General features: G+C 41.9%; 1 protein-coding gene across 1 annotated transcript; it reads right to left on the bottom strand.

Annotated features, from left to right (window-relative positions):
* Positions 1 to 3,898: 3,898 nt before the first annotated feature.
* On the bottom strand, positions 3,899 to 18,339 carry GPR26 (G protein-coupled receptor 26). The gene is made up of 3 exons (XM_064464512.1): positions 17,672 to 18,339; positions 11,987 to 12,100; positions 3,899 to 4,580 (listed from the first exon to the last, which is right to left on the bottom strand). Exons 1-3 carry the CDS (start codon positions 18,337 to 18,339, stop codon positions 4,349 to 4,351), a joined length of 1,014 nt encoding a protein of 337 aa, XP_064320582.1. The 3' UTR covers positions 3,899 to 4,348.
* Between the last annotated feature and the right edge of the window lie 978 nt (positions 18,340 to 19,317).

Raw genomic sequence — 19,317 nt, 5'->3', positions numbered from 1 at the left:
GTTAGAAGAGAGTCATGCTGTTGCCTGTCATTGCAAGCGGACACGTACGCACATGAGGAACTCACTAAGTCCTGTTTACACCTTTCCATTTGTAAATACCATGAAAACAGCTCCCTACACATTTAGAAGACAGATCTATAAAACCTGGATATGTTTATCTAATGGTACCCAATCCTCAGGTGAAAAAACCAACTATTATGTTGTTATATGTCAGGAGTGGACCTGGTATTTATTATTTATTCAATAAACTCTTACCAGCCTCTCATAGTTTTTTTGCCAGACGCAACTACCCAGATCTTCACGTTCAAGCTGGGTCAAAAACATAACATAAACCAGGATCCTAGTTCACAGTTAGGGCTCTGAGATTATATCAATAACTGTAAAATGAAAGGAGGAAAAAGCTCAGAATCCGCAAAATGACATAGTGGACTAAATTCTCTTAATCATCTGCCCATGTTCTGCCTGCCAAATTTACAAGATACGAAGAAAATGTTAATTGAACATGCGTGTGAGAAATAGATATTGCATATGGATCGCAGATACCAACAAACAGAAGACTGCATATTGCCGAAGCAGCTGCACAAGTTTTGCACATGCAGTTCCATATTTTGGGCACACATTGCAGCCATACTTTACAAACTTTTTCAGAAATATTTAAATAACAAATGGAAAATCCCCACCACGCACACACACATATTAGTGTTAGACAAGAGAACAGTTCCCCTTCATGATCAGAGATAATAACGTATTGTACATTACATTTGCCATCGTTATTCTATCTCACTTGAGTCAGAATTGTATAGTACATATAATAGCAGACAGATAGTTTTTAATTTCTACATTCATCACTTAGACATACATTTTAGAAAATTTTGCCAGTTGCCTAAAAGAATTCAGCTGAATATCTAGCACTTAATGAGCCACAGTATCATATTTCTATTAACTTATAAAATGTCATCAGGAAATGTTAGGGTATTACTTTTATTTTGTATACTGCGTCAGTTTGTCAAGCACCAGCATTTACAACTCTCGCTTGCTTCAGATGGTAGAAATATGACAATGTGTCAGAGAGCTGATGTAAGTAAGGGGAGATTATAGTTATTCTCTGTTATAAGATTAATTCTAGAAGAAAGGCACCATGAAGGAAAGACAAATTTTTAAACACATACAAGGGGAGAGATTTATTGCTCATGGTGACACATAAATCAGCCACTGACTGATGGTGATATACAAGCGTAATGAGACAAGTCCAATGCTGTATTCTTCTCTGTCTTTTACTAGCCATCCAAACTGTACAAATTGTATTTATATTTTTTTCTGGTAAATTATCTTACTTTATTTGACTAACTGATTTAGAATTTGAAATCCTTCTGGGGCTAGGTTTATAGACATACAAACCTCCCATTGACTTTGGCAGCAGCCCCACTTAGAAGTTGACAACAGCTGTGGACTTTAACAATAATCCTGTTGCAATTTCCTTAAGTAAAAGTGGTCTTAGTGAAAAGTATAACAATCCGATATAGAGATTTTTATCTCTTTAAAGTCACTAATAATCAACTTTCTAATATCCTGTATTCTGGTACAATCAAGTCATGAAAATGACTTGGACTTCTTAAGAAACAAGTACTGAACTGTGTGTTTTTATCTATTGTACCTGAGAAAATTATTCTAAACCTAAGAAGTAAAATTATTAAGGTGAGGTAGACTATTTAATCTGGCTAAGGGCTAATTTTGAATGCAGGGTTGTAAACATGTACTTAAATTCTGTGACTATATTTTTGTGTCTATTTTGTTGTAATTATGTTACTTTTATAATTAAAATTAATACGTAAGCTGAACATTTTTATTTGATGATGATCAAGTTTTGATCATGATGATCTTCATTATATCAATTCTTCCATTTATAAGGCAGGTGACAGGTTTATAGATGGACATGGTTCCTCGCAGCTGTAGTACCACACCAGAGCAAGGGCTAAGGCAAGGCTCTCCAGACCGACAACTGAGGTATTACACCATGTTCTCTGATTTTGAGGTGAAACCCCCTCACTGAATTACCTGGCTGGGCTTTGAATCACCAGCCAGAAATTTCAGCAGTGGACACTTTTTGCAAGGTATGAAGGAAACTGTAGTTGCCATAATGTCTTTTCTATCAAAGACTTTTATTCATGGTGGAGCTTGCAAGATGGAGCATGCTATGTTTGCAAAATGACTGCTATTGATCATTTAGCATAAGTGATAGGGAATATATTAACTCAGCTCATTAAACTTTGCTGTGAGGGGTTCTGCAGAGCTATAGGCACCAACCGGTGCGCTTTGCCTGGGGGACACAGGAGGTGGCAACTGAAAACTAATCCCATATTTTTAGTACTCAGGGCCTTATTTTGTCAATATGGTCCTGGCCAAATTGTCTCAATATGGTATGGACAGACGGAATATCAGAATGGATAGGTGGTAATATATCCAGATATGACAGCTGTTATTTAAGCTGCTGTTCCATGCATGCCTAATTAACCAAGACTGTTCAAAATCTGGGCAGGTGTTTGCCATTGACCCTCAAAAAAGAAACTCTGTACCTGGTGGCCACTGGACGGAAGCTTTCTTGACCTACCCAGCAAAAATTAATTTAATTTCTGATGTTGTCTTGCTGTTTTCTTAAAGACCTTAAGTCACTTTCTGGCGAAAAATATGTGCAGAATTAAGGTCAGAATTAGTAGTAAGTGTTTTGCCAATCAAAATATAAATGTGAAGCATTTGAAACCAATAGCTTTTTACCTTAAAATAATTTTAAGAGATTATGATCAACAACTTGTTGATGCAAGTTGTTTTAGAAATTGATTATTCCTAAAAATCATAACAACAGAAATGACAACTGATTATTATTGCTCTTGATATTCTACAACTTAACTAATAAGAACACACTTGAAAAACTCCCTCATTTCATAGTGTTTTCACTGAATTGAAAGAGAAGTCACTGAAAATTACCTAGAAAAGTATCTTCATGAGTCATTGGAGGATGGCTTCTGTATCATGCGTCTATGTGACGGTTGTGAAGCCATTACCAGCTGTAGTTGTATTTACAATTAACTAAATAATGTTTACAAAAACAAGATACTGTGGAGGTGTCTGAGGAAGTGTGACATAGGATTATCCTGGTTTTGAAAATTTTACTGGTATTTAGGCCTATGGTAGCTACAGACTGAACTGAATGCGTGGTAAATGTTAATAGCATTACTATGCATAGCTGCAATCTAGAGCTATAAAGATTGATACTGAAACCTCCTGAGATTTGCATGCTCAGGTGTGGATTCAGATTATTGGCTGCACCTTCATGGTGGGGAGGGGGTCTATTATTTTTGCTCCACGTGCTTTAGAAATTATACTTTAAACCTCAGCTTTAGGATCACCTTTCCTTTAAGTAACATATCTGTAGGAAAAAACCATGATTAATAAGAGCTTCAAAAAAGAGGGTTGGTTTTTATGTTTGGGGTTTGGTTCCCCTCCTCCTCCCCCCCCCCCCGGCACAGGGGCCAGTTCTACAGCTTTGGGCAAAATCCATCTCTCTATAGCTCAGATGTACTGGAAGGTAGGGAGGAGGCATCCTGACCTTACCATCCTGTCTAGCATTTTTTATATTTCTAAAATTTAATGGGGAGAAAAACTAATGGGATTCCGTGGAAGTTACTTTAAAAACTTAGAAAAGACATGGCTGAATCTGGATTGGAACATACTTCAAAAATTATTTTTCTCTTCCTTCAATTCTACAGGATTGTTCAAAAAAATATGTATCAGAAGAGGCTGAAAGCTATGTTGGGCACTGTATGAGTATCTAGGTAAAGATTTTTCTATTAAGGTTATCCTATTAAGAGCTTTTCTCTCAAGGAGCTAGGTTGGGGTAGTTTTTGTAAAGACAGGTTGGCAGCTCCATCAGTGAGAACATTACCTGCAGCCAGTGAAAAATACAGCACAATTATTCCTGTGCAGCTTTTTAGAATAATCTTCTGATGGCACCACTTTGCTCCCATTATGTTCATGAGACTTTCTGCTGAAGACTAGCTTTTTACCCTATACGTATGTGTGACTGCTGACGGAAATCAATGGGAGATTTGTACTTGCAAAGCCTGCAGGACCACAGATCAATAGCACTCTTTTAGTCAGAGGCAGGAGGTACAAAGCCACCTGCCTCCCTTAGGTGTTACGTGGGCTACTGGAGGGACACGGGCCGCACTTCAATGTGTCCATGACTGTCTCCCGAAACCCTGACAGCTGAGGCTAGCTACTAGGGATAGGCCAGTTACTTTTGTTTCCCGTATATCATTTTATGTGTCTTGTACGTCCCATACGAGGCTCCTCATTCGTTCAGCTGCAATATATTCCGATTGTGTGATTCGCTCGTGAGGGCAGAGGAATTGATGGAGCTTCTTTTGAGGATCTTGTTTATGATGTCTTTCCATGTCTTCTTGTACTGATGCCGTAGCAAAGAGTACACAAAAGGGTCTGAAACAACTTTGCTGTAAGCTAAGCACTTGGAAATGATTCCCCAATGGGAGTTGATGTGGACCATGGAGGATAATTCAACAAGTCTGTGGAAGGAGGAAGGTTGTGAGGAAGACCGAATATTCATATTAAAAACGTGGAGCAACAGCACAAATGTAAGTCAATATGCACCCCCACCACCTCCACCCCCACCCCCCAAAAAAAACCAACAAGCAATTTATTCCTGTGCAATTGCAAGAAAACAAAAGAAAGCCATACTCATGAAAATATGAGCGTAGTCCTTCCCTTATACATTTCTAAGACTGCAAATATAAACTTGAGGTCTGTTTCCCAAGGATGGGACTACACAGCTCCTATCAGGGTGTCTTGACCTCCAAACTTCAAGGTATTCTTGACTGTACGTTTAGCTGTACATTTGCTGAGGCTGGAAGTGGGCCTTGGACATGTCGCCTCCTAAAAGCCTCTCTTGAGCATTTGCATCAATAAATGTTGAAGAATTTAGTGCAAAATGGATTAGCTCTATCATGATATGACACAGTCTTCAAAAAAGCCTATTTATTTGTTGCTGGAATACACCATTTGGAGACTAAAAACTGAGTCTAAATCTCTGATGTTCTGAACCCATCTGGCTCCCTCAGGCCATCAAGATACTTGATAAAGGGCACCCCTCTCTCTAGAGTACTGTAACCTAGCCCTATTTTTGCTGTCTAGTGAACACCATGTTTGGGATCATAAATACTCTGTGGTAAGCAGGTGAGCACTTCACCGAAAGTTTACTGCTGATGAAAAGTATCATGCAGCATCTACTCATAAAATCATTTCCTACATAACATATCCTCAACCATTACACTTCTAGTCTCTGTGCCAATACTTACCCATATAGAGAAATTGCACCACTTCTCTGATGACTCTAGGGCTTTCAGTCCTAATAAGACCTCTTGTTAGACAGTAACATTCCTTCCTTATTTTTCTTTAGTTAGAGCTTTTGTTTTGTGCATTTTTCCAGTGCCATGGTCATAAGATCATGTTTCTGGCAGCTGAATTTCAGCACAGAGTTAATATAGCTCTAAATGAAATGAAAGGAGTATAATCTACCTAGGTATGTTTCCTGATGACTTTCACACCTATTGTCACCATTAAATCCATCATGCATCACAAATTTAACCACACATATTGTAAAAAATTATTTCTGCATAGCCTAACATAATTTTCTAAATATTGATACAAAACCATACTTTGAGCATTAAAGTTTGAGATCGGAACAAAGGGCCATTTCTTGGTCTCATGGGATTCATATTCCCCTACCATTAGCTACCTAAAAACCCAGCATCTATCCTGAACTCATGGTTCTATGTCTCCTCTATCTGAGAAACCACCTCACCAGTGCTATCTAACTTTCTTCGCCAGTCCAGCTCCTAGAGAGAATTCGATGCTTTTAAACAGTTTGTCTGGGTCATAGGAGAAGAACACAAGGAAAGAAAATTTGTCATTGAGAGATGGCATAATATAACTTCAATTTTAAAACTGGTAAGTTTAAAGGCCAAACATCTACATTTGTAACAAATTTAGCAAGGCAAAACTTTTAACTCATTAGGGGAGGGAGGGAGAGAGGGAAGACCTTTATATGCTCTTCATACCTATGCTAGCCCAGATAGTCCACTTTGTACTGAGTCAGAGTATTTCTGACTGAAATATTGATAAAACCACAAGGTTTTCTTTCCCCATGTCTTTGAGCAACACTGAAGGGCAGTTCTGTTCAATATGTCTCTCCATCTGTTGAGAGACTTGATTTTTCTAGAGGACAAACAGCTGCAAGTTTGCATTTAGGGGGGCTGGCTGACAGCCGGCTGGGCATGACCAGCAGTGCCCGGGTGGCCAAGGAGGCCACCAGCCCCCGGGCTTGTGTCAGCACTGGTGTGGCCAGCAGGAGCCGGGCAGGGATGGGGCCCCTGTGCTCGGCACTGGGGAGGCCCCAGCTCGAGTGCTGGGCTCAGGTTTGGGCCCCTCGGGACAAGAAGGGCCTTGAGGGGCTGGAGCGTGTCCAGAGAAGGGCAGCGGGGCTGGGGCAGGGTCTGGAGCACAAGTGTGCTGGGGGGCGGCTGAGGGAGCTGGGGGGGTTTGACCTGGAGAAGAGGAGGCTGAGGGGAGACCTCCTCGCTCTCTGCAGCTGCCTGAGAGGGGCTGGAGTGAGGGGGGGGTTGGTCTCTTCTCCCAGGTAACAAGTGATAAGATGAGAGGAAATGGCCTCAAGCTGCATCAGGGGAGGTTTCAATTGGATTTTAGGAAAAATTTCTTTACTGAAAGAGAGGTCAGGCACTGGAACAGGCTGCCCAGAGCGGTGGGGGAGTCGCCATCCTGGGGGTGTTCAAAAAACATACAGATGTGACACTTGGGGACAAGGTTTAGGAGGCCTGGGGGTGTTGGGTTGACAGTTGATGATCTTAGAGGTCTTTTCCAACCTTAACAATTCTATGATTCTATGTGCTACTAGAGAGCCCTGCTATGCAATGGCAAATAAGACCTTTGCTGAAGCAGTCTTCAGCAGCAGGTGCTCTTAAATCTGCCTAGAAAACACCTCAGTTACTGATGTTTCTTATGACTAAGCAGTATTTCCAAGGAGCATTCTGAAGCCTGGTTCCTGCCGCAGCAGTGTTGGTACTTCAAGCAGTTTAAAGATGAGGATTTTTTTTTCCAGTAATTTTATTCTCATTCCATAAAGTTTCACTACATCATATTGTTTAAAATAGCATTGGCAGATGGTATGGTCCAGTCATTTGAGCACAAAATTGGGACTAAGGAGGCTTAATTTGTTACACCTCTGACTAGGAGATTCTGTGTCCTCTCTCCATTCTCATTTGCCTACTACAAACTCTGTTTCTTTCTGGATATGCGTGCTGGGCTTAGCATCCTGGGTCTGCAGCCAGTGCTGGGGCTTTAGCTGCTGTCACAGTACAGGTAATTCCAATATTCAGAATAGTTTTGTGTGCTTTGTGCTTGCAGTTTGATCACTGGTGTATCACTTCCATCAGAGTTGAGGTGTACGTGTACAACTGATGGTTTCAGAGGCTGTGATGCTAGCCAAAATACTCTTTGTGTGGACAGATGTGTGAGACATTTGAGGTGACGAGGCTATGTTACATGAAAATACTTGGGAATTGCTCTTGCCCCTCCACTGGTGCTTCTTGGCTCAGCTGATCATTGTAAGCAACTTTGAGATACCAAGGGACTGCCATCTGTCCCATTTCTCTCTCCTTTCATCTCAACTAAACAAATGCTATCGTTTCAACCTCTCCTTCTAACTCATGGTTGATATTTTTCTTACAAAGTAGAATCCAAACTCAGACATAATTATCATCTACTCAAGCTGCTGGGGGGTCTCATCTGGGGTATACTCTCTTGTTTTATAAAATGGAGTTTATGACACCCACGTTAATAAGCTCTGAAATGAGAATTGACTATTTGGAAATTAATCATCTACTGAGTCATATTTACTTTGCAATCTATCATGAGCCATCCTTCTTCTTGTTATTCTCCACTTCACCTACTTGATGACTTCTTTGTATTTTGAATTTCATCATGTTGAGTTTCATCTGGTTTATTTACTTTTACTGAATGCTTTACACATGTGAATTTTATTAAGTTTAATCAAATTCAGTGGATGCCTTAAATGACCAAAATACGACAAATTTCAGTCTGAGTCTCTGGCAATCTGTTCTACGAGATGTTAGCAATTGCCATTTAAAGCATATCAAGTAGACACTTCAGAGTTGCAAACCTAGACTTGCTAATTTTACTTTAATTGACTGAATAACTGAAAAGCTTACACTTTACCAACAGGATTTTCAATATTTTATCTGATTATGCTCCCTAAGTGTCCTTGATATTTACATATTTTGCAATGCTTTTGTATTATTTTTTATAGTAAATTACTTTTGCAGATATCAAGCAGCAAACACAGAAATTCAGACAAAACCTAAGCTATGCAATTCCATTTCATGTACAAACAATTAAATGTGAGTCTTTCAAGGTGTATCACATGCTTTCTTGCCTTTGAAAGAAGGATATGTTTCTCATTTATGAAGGAAATTATATGCATAGCTTCCATTTTCATGAAAAGTTTCAGCCAAAAAGAAGACATTTCCAGTGAAGAATCATTAATATTTCAGTGCTACCTGTAAATTAAATTCTACAGTATCCACGACAGAATTCCCTATAGACTGGATAGACTGAATCTTTTGTATGTCGTCTTGCTAGTGAAAAAGCCCTATTTTAATGATCGCTTCTTGATACAAAAATGACACCGCAGTGATTGTTAGCTGATTTACCCCTAGCCAGCTTTGCCTCTGAAGTGGCAGATATTACAACTGGCCACCTTCTGTAAGGTACCAGGCTCTTGGACTCTTGTAGCTAATCTTGCAGACCATTGCTTTTAGCCATTGCTGTTCCCCAGAGCTGCAGGAACCACCTGTCAGCACAGAGGCATGAGGGTAGCAAGCAGCAGTGTCCAGCTTGTACAAAAGTTTTTCTATCCAGGAGAAAATTATCTCTACCTTACATCAGCTGAGGCTTTTGATGACGACTAGAAGGCCACTTTCTTCAAATATGTCAACCTAAGACTGCATAGGAAAATCATGCATTTATATGCACAGACAGGCAAGACCATAACTTGCAGAGGAGTTCTGAATTTGCGTGTCCACCTGAGCAGGATCTTCATGCAGAAGGCTGGCAACCACTTTAAAACAGTTTACCCCTTTTCCCCAAGAGATGACACAAGAGAATTTTAACCTTCCTCTGCCTGTTCTACCATCCTCCTCTGTAACCGGAGGGCTAGGGCCTATGAACTTCTTTCTGATATTACTTCAGGATTTTTAATTTAAAGCAAATTTCCTCATACATTGACAGCACTTATTAACTTACCTGAGCAAAGTTCTGTATTTCAGTGTTAAATGCCTGGAGTAGGAAATTTATATTAAAAATTGGTATGATTTATTTTAATTTTTCTTACGGAAAAGCTCCTTGGAGAAAATAGGTTTTGAACAATGTTGTTTAATCACATAATGATAAATATAGCAAAAGGAGATGTGTATACTAAGATAATTTTTACAAATCAAGAAACAACTTATGCCTAGAAAAATAATACAGGGTAATACATCTATCATACTGGTACTGTAGAAACAAATCAAGAGGAATCAGATTCTACTAATATACTACTATAGGTCAGCCACTGAACTAATTAGAAGGTTATTGATAAAAGAGGTGCCTAATCTGATTTTTACCTTACTGTAATCTGAAAAAACTCTGGTTTACCCAGAGAATAATTTATCTGTCTGGGGTTACAAGCACAACTCCTTCACTGGTTCATGGAACTGCTAGAGGAGACAACGATTAGTTTTTAGCGTGGAAGCAGAAAGATGTAGTAAAGCCTTGTGATTTGCTGCTTTCAGGCCTCAGTCATGAAGTACTTAAAAGCATGTTTAATTTAAACATATAACTGATGAGAGCTGGCTGTCCAAATGAGGGGCTGAGCTATTTTCTGTTCTCTGCCTCGAACTGTGATTGATTGCCTCTATCTTGTGAATGCAAAACACCGGACATGGTCCAGAAAATAACGCTTGCATAATTAAGCTCAAAAGCCTCCTAAACCCCTTGGCTTTAACACCCTCAGCCATCCATGTGAGGTGTAGGGAAGCACAGTAATGCATGTCCTCAAATATCCGTCCATGCAGTGTCGTGTCCAGCAAGGTCTCTCAGGCAGCTAAAGAGGGAATTCCCCATAGCCTGTTGTGCAGGGATCCCCCTAGATGTATCAGAACTGAAAAGGCCAGGAAAATGATGGCTTTTACCCCACCTGGCACTCCTGGCCAGAGCCCAAGCCTAACCCGGTGCAGAAAAGCATCTTCATGCATTCAGGACCCTGTTTTGACTCCTCTCATCATAACTGTCTGTGCCAAACCCATTCATCCTCAACAGATTGAAGACTCAGGGGAACATTTAAGTGATCCTTGTATGGACTAACTGGAGGAGGCTGAGGGTTTTTCTAACCTCTCTTCTGTATCTTAGGGCTACTGGGACACTAATTAGGATGCCACAGACTTAAAAGGAGGTGGGGAGGTGCTGCCTGAGTGCTGGACTGAGATGCTTATGGAAAAGCACAAAAATACTTCCGACAGTCCTGGTTAGAGCACTTGGCATCACTCAGGATGGAGCTGCAAGCTATTCGTGACTGCAATGATTTTCATTAAGTTCAGAGACCCAACATAAAATGAAATTTAACCTTTTGTAATGAGACAAATACTCTAATACCTTATAGCCTGAGAACTAAGGCTGAATGCCTGTAATTACAAAACCTTTCATACCCTTTTAGAGTCTGTGGAATGGAGTGTCTTCTTGTGACTACTAAGTGAAAGTGAGGGTAAAGCTAGCAATATTCTTACAAATGTATTTGCAATAACATTAAAAATAAACATGAATCAATTAGCTATTATTATAATGAGCATAAATGTGGCATGCAGCTTTCTGTTTTTAGGAAGCGACTACAAGACCTTCTTGTGAATTTTTTTATTAGAAATAGAAATTCAGGACATTATACTGAATTGGAAAAATCTGGGATTGCCCACATGCCACTTATACTGAGTCTTAATTCAGCTTTTCCAATGATTTTTTTTATGATGGATCTGAGTTTGACTGAAGTCAGTCCCAATAATTATTTTTTTTCACAGTATTGGAATTAGTGAGACTTTAAAAATATTTTTTTTCTTTCTCTGTTCTGCATAACAGTATTTCAGTTTTCCCAGAGTCTTTTAATGAGCAAAGTATATTGCAAATTTCCTTCAACAATTAGATAACACTTTTCTGGATATACTTACTTTCTTAGACTTTATGTTTTATAGGAGCAATTTTGTGTCTCCCACAGGAGATTTTCCCAAAGATAAGCTAGTAGCTAGATAAGGACATCTGACCATAAATCACAGGAATATTTTTTAGCTATGAGCCAGAACAGATTTGATATTTGATGTTTATGACTAATAATCACTATCCAGTTAGACAAAAGTATCACTTATGTTTGTGGGCCATGTTCTCACCTCAGTTGTATCTTGTTTGACCAGATTTTTAGAGTCTGACCTATTCAGACAAGTGTCTTCCCCTGCAGATCACCCCCTGAAGTGGGGAGGTAATTTGAGGCGCAGGTGTCTACTTGACACGAAAAAAATCTGCAAAATCCTGTGAACTGACCTCCTAAACCACTCCCAACATATTGACTGGACTGACTGGACAGACATTGGCCTACAGACTGCATCAGGATTCTGTCAAATAAGTGCTATGACATTTTATATAGTTTTGTTAGCTCAGTAAATGCAACCTCTGTCATAGCAGTGGCAACTGGACAAATCTTCACAAAAGACTTGAATCGTTTTCTGGGTCAGCATGCCCTACTTCTCTGAGTTAAGAGTGCATCTCAGTAGTCGTTCCCAGTATGTAGGTTCACACTTACCTTGTAATTACATAAGGTGCAAAACAAAGTATAAAAGTACCAATAAAGGTACTTATTTTCTTTGTTGCTCGCTGCCTCCGCCTCTTTTGCTCTTCTAGACAACGCTCTCTTACGCTGTGTGACATTCAATACAAACAAGAACATGAATCATAATATCAGGTAGCAGATTTTAATGGCTTTACTTATGGAATGATAGAAATCAATCGCTCCAGTTAAGTGCTGTATTCACATAAGCCAATACCAGGTTCACTGCATTTATATTGAAAAATACCAAATATTAATGCGCTGAATCATCACCTTACCCTCCAAAAACAATTACTGAGAAATACACGATTACATACGTATATGCACACACCCCCATTATATCAATTTATATATAGTCAAATTGGTGGAATTCAGCCCTGAATTCAGTTGCAGCCCCTTTTTGAATTAATGTAAGCTGTATTTTCAGGCCAGAGTTTGCCTCATGATATTCAGAGATGTGGAAAATATCCAGAGTGGCATAGGCAGCATGCTACTTCCCTAGAAACAACAACTCCAACAACACTGGCTTAGATAAGGGAAACTTCCCAGCGAGATAAGCAATAAAACACAATAAAATCATAATGGGGAAAAGCATGCTTTGAACATTCAGCCCAACGTTGGAGCAATCACTATATCCCATAGCTGTGAACTGTGTGGCCATAAATCTTACGGCAGCCTGTGCAGCCCTGCACGGCCGCCATGAGGAAAGCTTTGCAAAGCCAGGAATTACATAACAAAGCCACAGCGCCCTGATGTTCTGACTCCTCACCTCAAACCAGCCCTCTTCTCAACTAAACAGATACAAATCAGTCACACCCTGGGGTTTTTTCCTACCTGTGGCATTTTAGGACAAGAGCTTCTCCTTTGAGTTTCCTGGTGGCAGTCTCACCAGGCCACCAGAGAGCGGGAAGACCCTTGGTGTGCCAGCAAGGTGACAGGAGCATGGGGCTGAGACCACGATTCCACTGCAGAAAATCCCCTTTGAAATCAGCACATTTGCTTGCGGAGAGTGATAACGTAAAAACCCATCCTCCTCCTCTACCTGCTTGTGTAACTAACTCCTGTGCTGCTGTGCTTTTTGAGGGAAGTGGATGTGTTACTGTCCTCTCTAGGCAGGTAGGTTGGTGGGCAGCTCTGGTTGTATCTCCCAGATATATCTCTCAAATACTACCTGAAGTAGTCCCTTTGGGAAAGAGCAAAACCAAAACCAGTCTTCACTCCTGAAATCCCTCCCTACGCACATAGTAGCGCTGCTATGCATTGACTCGTCGCACAGGTCTCGTGGGAAAGCGATCACGTGTCTCGGGCAAACCAGATGGTCTGGCCCACGTGTTGCATTTTGTAACTGCTTGGCATTGGTCTCTCTGTTTTTATTGTAAATTTGTAATTGATGACTCGCTGTCAGGTTCCACACTCACATATGTTAATAGCTGCGAGGTTTATGGCCATACCCTTACATCGTTTGCTGCACCTGCAAATGTTTGATCATAATTTAAATGCATGTTATGTCCTGAGGATCTCAGTGTGCTTCAATGATCCCTGTGGCAGTTAGGTCTTATGTTATCTTTTGCCTGTGTTAAAGAAATCATGTTTCCTTTGACCCATTTTATATATGGTCTTACGCTGCCAGATCCCAGAGCAGCTTCCATGATGGCAAAATGAACAAAATACTGGAGGAAAAGGTTTTTCTGCTTGAAATGACAAATTGTCTCGCTCTTAAAGAATATGCCTAAGTAGAAATAAAACACATCTAGAAGTGTTACATGTTCTATGTCTGAGTTATTTGTAGCGAGAAATGACAGCTGAGAAGGAAAAAGAATTCCACCTTTTCAAGGGAACTCATGTGTTTTCAGTTCTGCAAGAGATGGAGAACTTGGAGTATTTTTAGGTGCAGGCAGATGATTTTAAAGGTTCACAGCTTTACCTAAGACCTGTGTTATTAAATTCATAGTATCCCAGGCACACAGCGATATAGGAAAAGAAATCTCCAAAGTAGGTTCAATTAGGGTGTTGTGAGGGTGGTGTATTTTTTGTCTCTGACAGTTTCTCTAGTTATATCTTTTCCCTACCAGTACATACAAAACTGCCTTTGACTCCTGGAGCTCACACATGACTTGGGAAGCCCTGATAAACTTCAACCAATTTCTTTTTTTCAGCCTTTCCAGATGTAGCTACTAAATCCCACATCACAGAGGAAGGTATTTTATCTCATTCCTTCATATAGGCAATGTATAGGCAATGGGTATTCTGCTTTTGCACACACTTTTATGCGTTAAGATAAGAACATATATGCAAGTTCCATTAGTGACTCTAGTAATAGAACTGGATTTTTGACTAAGCTTTCATTTAAAGATTTTAATATCCTGGAAAAATCTGAGACATATCCCTTTGAAGATTTGGTATTTTAAACAAAGTTTATGAGACACTGGACCTTAAGATCTGTAAGGCTGGATACAGCAAAAAGATAGTATAGATAATTTGGGTGAAGAAGCACATGGGTTAAACACTTAAGTGAAGTCTTGCCCAAACCTCTCACAATACCTAAGATACCTTGGTCTTAAGAACAAAGTCAAGAAAAAGCAGTCCCCTAAGCTTTTACACGATTTTGTGTGGTATTTAGAGGTTTCCTTTGCACTCGTCTTGAATGATCTTCAGAAGATCACTCGTGTCTTTCCAAGTCACAGGTAATAAAACCATCTGTCATAACTCCTGTCACTAGACCCCCTTGCGGGTGGCTTCTAAGTCATAGGAAGCAGAAAATTGTCTGTACGCATTTCTCAGCATTGAAATTAGACTGCGCAAAAGTCAGAAAATTCAGGGTAGTCCAAGGAGGGATTACAAACTTTGTTCTCCCATGTGCCTTCTCCCAGCACCCTTGTCTATGCTGTTAGGTACTATAGTGAACACTGACATTGGCTTTCTATATGCCACTTATATAATTCAAATGGTGCCTTTATTATGTCAGAGCATTATAAACATCTGTGACTGCTCCAGGAGACCTGCAGCCTTTGTGTAGCTCTCACAGTAGGGAAGGCAATCCAAGGTCTGGCCCTTTCAGCAGCAGTAGCTGTCACCAGTTGAGGCAGCACAACCATAAGCCAATCAGCCACCATTTCTGTAGTCTAGGAAAGAAGCCAAGCCTCTCCTTTCTTAGAGAGAAGCGCTAGAATAACCTGATGCAAGAGGTAAATAATGGTTAGCCATACAGGTTACTTGCAGCAAAGTGCCTGTACAACTCTGTCTCCTCTGAAAAAAAGGAGGCATCATTCCCACAGCCCTGTTGAATCCACCCCTCAGTGCAATGATGACAAGATGCAGGAACACCCTCAAATTAACCTAGACCACCAGAAAAAATGCAGAGGAGAAGAAATACCATTGAGATTTTTGCCCTTTTTCTGAGCTTTGCTGTGCAGTCCAGGCATACTTTAATCATTAGGCATAATTAGTGCTATTTCAAATAGCCCCAGTGGATCTGTGGCAATGACCTGGGAGTAACCACTGCATCTCATGGTGCGTGCAGGAGCTAAGACTAGTTGAGGCATAGTTTAGCAACCAGACAGCACGTAGGGCAGAAGGGCTTTTTTTTTTCCCTTCTATGTGACTTGGTGGATAAGGAAAGATTTATACATGTGTTTCTCAAGAACAGTAATGGGACTTGCCTGAAGTTCTGCTCCACGTTCTTTGTCAAGAGACAGATCAAATAGCTTAACTGGAGAATTTTGAGCAAATATTTCTGTTCCTTTAATAGTGTGCTGTCCTGCCCCCATCCTTTCAGACTTAATTCTCTTAGGCTTAGGAATCCCCAAAATATGACCTTGTTTTGAGGACAGCCACATGTGCTTTCAGTCTTGCAGCTCTGCTCCTGGCTGGCTGCAAATGGAGAGAGCTGGTATTCAGCTCCAGCTTGCAGAGCACAGGACAGCAAGGGGGGCAGGTGGGATGTCTGGCATGGGACTGCCCTCTTCAACTACTCTCGGCTCTTCTCTCTTCCAGGCAGACTTCTTCTCCCATATCAGACACCTTCCTGCACTGCCAGCTGCCAGCATTTTTCTGAAAGACATTTCCCTTCCCTTCAGTCTCTGACAGAGACAGTCTGAACCTTAAAATCCAGTCTCTGACTCCCTCCCAAGCAGCACTCACATCCCTCAGAGCCTCTCTCTCACCCTACCTAGCCAAACAATTTTCTCCTTTTTTTTCCAGACAAATATATCAGATTGTTCCTTTTCCAATCACCTGCTCCAGCCACACTAAGCCCTAAACCAAACTAGTTCCTCTGAGCAAACCAGGCTGATTTCTTTCCACACTGTGACCAGCGCCTCTGTTTTTCCCTTTCTAGAGCTCACTTGTTGACTCTGCTACCCCATCCCAGTCATAGCTGGGTCTTAGCCCCATCTGCCCCAGCTCGTCAGAGCCTCTCAGCCCTCAGCCGGAATGTGCTGCTCCATCAGCACCCTGTCCTGCTCCATCCTGCCTCAGCTGTACAGGTTCACTTCCCAAATCTCCATTTCCCGGGCATAGCACTCTGGCTTGTCCTGCTGCTCCCTCCTCACCAGCCTGGTCCCACATCCTTCCAGCCATGCCTTTTCTGGTCCTCTCCATTTCCTCCCCTCCACTTCTTGTAGGCAGAGCCATCGCGTACTCACAGCGCACACTGATTTCCTCCTCTCCTGTGCACCGGGCACCTTGCCCAGCTCCTCACTGGGATCACTGCCTGTCCAACACCGCCCTTGGGCTTCCATCCAGCAAGGCTTTCTCTCCTTCAGCTTTACCACTATGGTCCCTTTACTGACCCAGGGAAAATTGTTTCTCCAACCCCTTCTCCTCCAACCAAATCTGCATCCCTTCCAGATCCAGACATAGCTTATTCAGGCAAGATTCATAGTTTGTGCATAAACCCTGACATGGCTCTTTTGCACAGCATCCCAGCAGGCAGACATACCCATTTGGTGCTTGCCTTCAAGCCCTTTATCCTCCCAGCCCTCAGCGACTTTTCTCCTCCTGTGCTTAAAGACTTTCATTTGAAATGAACTTTATACATCCCTTGCTTGTCATATTAACATTTCTACTGAAGTCTCTCTCACTTGGATTTAAGTATAGGCATTCAAGTGTATGCGTTTTGCAGAGGTTATTCCCTTACACTTCTGCCTTCAGGAAAGGTAAAGTTACAGAGAGCACAGCGATAGGGAAACCACCGGGTGAAGGAGCAGCATGCAGCACCCAGCTTCCCTTCGGAACTCTGAGTGAAGGGATATGTGCAGCCTCAGCCTGCTCCCTCTCAGGGATCCAGCAACATTTTGGGCTGACAGTGCCAAAAAAATGCAAATCTGTTGACCACTAAATCCACCTTAGGAGACAAAGGGTGGTGATCTGATCACTGTCTCAAAGGGAAGTGCATGCTCAGCCAAAACTGCCTGTTTCTTTACTCCCCCTCCCAAAACAAGCCCTTAAGCATAACAAAGAAGAGTTAATTCTACAACCGGAAAAATAAACACACATAAAAAGAAACACGCAGAATAGAAACAGGCAAGAAGGATGCTTGTTTTCACCCCCTCCCCATCCCCTGCTGTGATACAGAACAGGCTATATTTAACATAACACTGAACCCATCCTTGCTTCCTCTGTGGTCAATAGTCTCACTTGCTGAACACACAGGCACCTTACCTGGGATGGATGTCCACAAGCAGCACCAGGGTCTGCATAGTGATCACGTCAATCCGCTTACAGTGAAACCGTGCCACCTTCAGCACTTTTAGGTATGTGAAACACAGGACTATAAGGGAGAGGAGGAAGCTGAGGGTGTGAAAGACCCCAGTGAAAATCACAAACTGTGTCCTATCCTCTGGTCTCTTGTTGTACAGGGTGCAGGAGGCATAGAGGTGATGGAAACCCACCCAGGAGAGAGAAGCTGCCACTATCGGGAACGACACCGAGTGTAACCACGTGTAGCTCAGTATGAGAGCAGCATCTCTGTACCTCATTTTGGAGTGATAACTTAGAGGGAAGACCACAGCAATCCACCTGTCAATGCTCAAAGCTGCCATGCTCAGCATGGAGTTCGTGGTGAGAAAAGTCTCCAGGAAGCCCACAATGTGGCAGATCTGATCTCCTCCTGGTTGACTCTTGTAAATGATCCCAGCCAAGGTCAGGGGCATGTTCGAAACAGTCATCAACAGGTTGCAGAAGGTGAGGTTGAGGATGAACAATCCCGGGACCTGCTTGCGGATGTCCGCGCTATACAGGAAGCACATCAGCACCAGCACGTTGGCCAGCAGGGCCACGAGCATCAGCACCACCACCACGAAAGCCAGGATCACCTCCCAGATGCTCATGGTGCGTCCAGTCACAAGAGGGACATCTCCGAAACTGCGCCGCGCCAGCACCCAGGGAACATGGTGTGAGGTGTGTTCACCTCACCCTCCTCCCCAGCCTGCTCACACTCTTGCATGCCCTCTGTATTTTTAGAAGAGCTGCAGTTTTTTTCTCCAACCTCCCCCTCCTCGCTGCTCCTTTCCACGTCAACGCTTTCCGAGACGTGCACAAAAGCACTGGGAATGCCCATCAAACTGCAAGGAGGGCTTAAAAAATATCAGCAGGACTGAACCACTGTCTCCATTCGGTCCGTTTGAAGGAGATCAGGTTATTCTGACAAACTGCTCTCCTGAGATCCCTAATTATCAGCCCAAAGCTTGCAAGCAATTCACCGAGTGAATTGTGCTTTCTTTCTCTCTTTCTTTCTGTCTCTCTCTCTTGCTCTTTCTCTCCCCTCCCTCTCCTCCAACCCTCACTCCCTTCCAGGCTGAATGTAACCTGCTTTTTATGATCACAGATAAAAACCCCATTAATGGATTAAAGCATGCACACTGCTGGTGATTCGCAAATGTGATTATGCCATCCCACTCCACAACCCCTCCCCTTCTGCTTGCGATTGTGACTAGACTTTCCTCAAGAGAAATCCCATGCTTTCATTTAATTGATTTAGCCATTAATTTGCAAACAGCCATGTAACCAAATTCCTGCACTCCGGTGTGTTTCCTACATCTCTGTGCATCACTTTCACAGTTGCTGCTTGCTTTCAGCCAGGGCAAGGGCTGCCTTTTCTCTTCATCAGCTGTGCTCAAAAAGATGGGGAAAAATGGATGTATTCTGCTACTTCTCTGGAGCTGTCATTAGGCTACTGGATTGGTTTTACTGCTCCAGTTTAGCACTTTGCAGTCTTGTCTCCAAGCATGATGTGTAGGAGGAAAATGATTGCCTCCCCTCCTCCTTCAAAAGCAAGGAAACCGAAGCCCCAGCTGCTGCTGTAACAT

This window comes from Phalacrocorax carbo, chromosome 12 (assembly GCF_963921805.1).
Source record: "Phalacrocorax carbo chromosome 12, bPhaCar2.1, whole genome shotgun sequence".
In the NCBI taxonomy this organism is placed as follows: domain Eukaryota; kingdom Metazoa; phylum Chordata; class Aves; order Suliformes; family Phalacrocoracidae; genus Phalacrocorax; species Phalacrocorax carbo.
The sequence above is the reverse complement of the archived record's forward strand: the minus strand, read 5'-3'. Positions and strand labels throughout refer to the sequence as shown.

Excerpts from the sequence above, each read along its gene's own strand:
- GPR26 (XM_064464512.1), bottom strand. The coding sequence starts at position 18,339 with ATGAGCATCTGGGAGGTGATCCTGGCTTTCGTGGTGGTGGTGCTGATG. Across the intron at positions 12,101-17,671 it reads CTTGTGGACATCCATCCCAG|CGTAAGAGAGCGTTGTCTAG; the intron begins GTAAGGTGCCTG and ends AATGTCACACAG. Across the intron at positions 4,581-11,986 it reads GCACCTTATGTAATTACAAG|ACTTGTTGAATTATCCTCCA; the intron begins GTAAGTGTGAAC and ends CTCCTTCCACAG.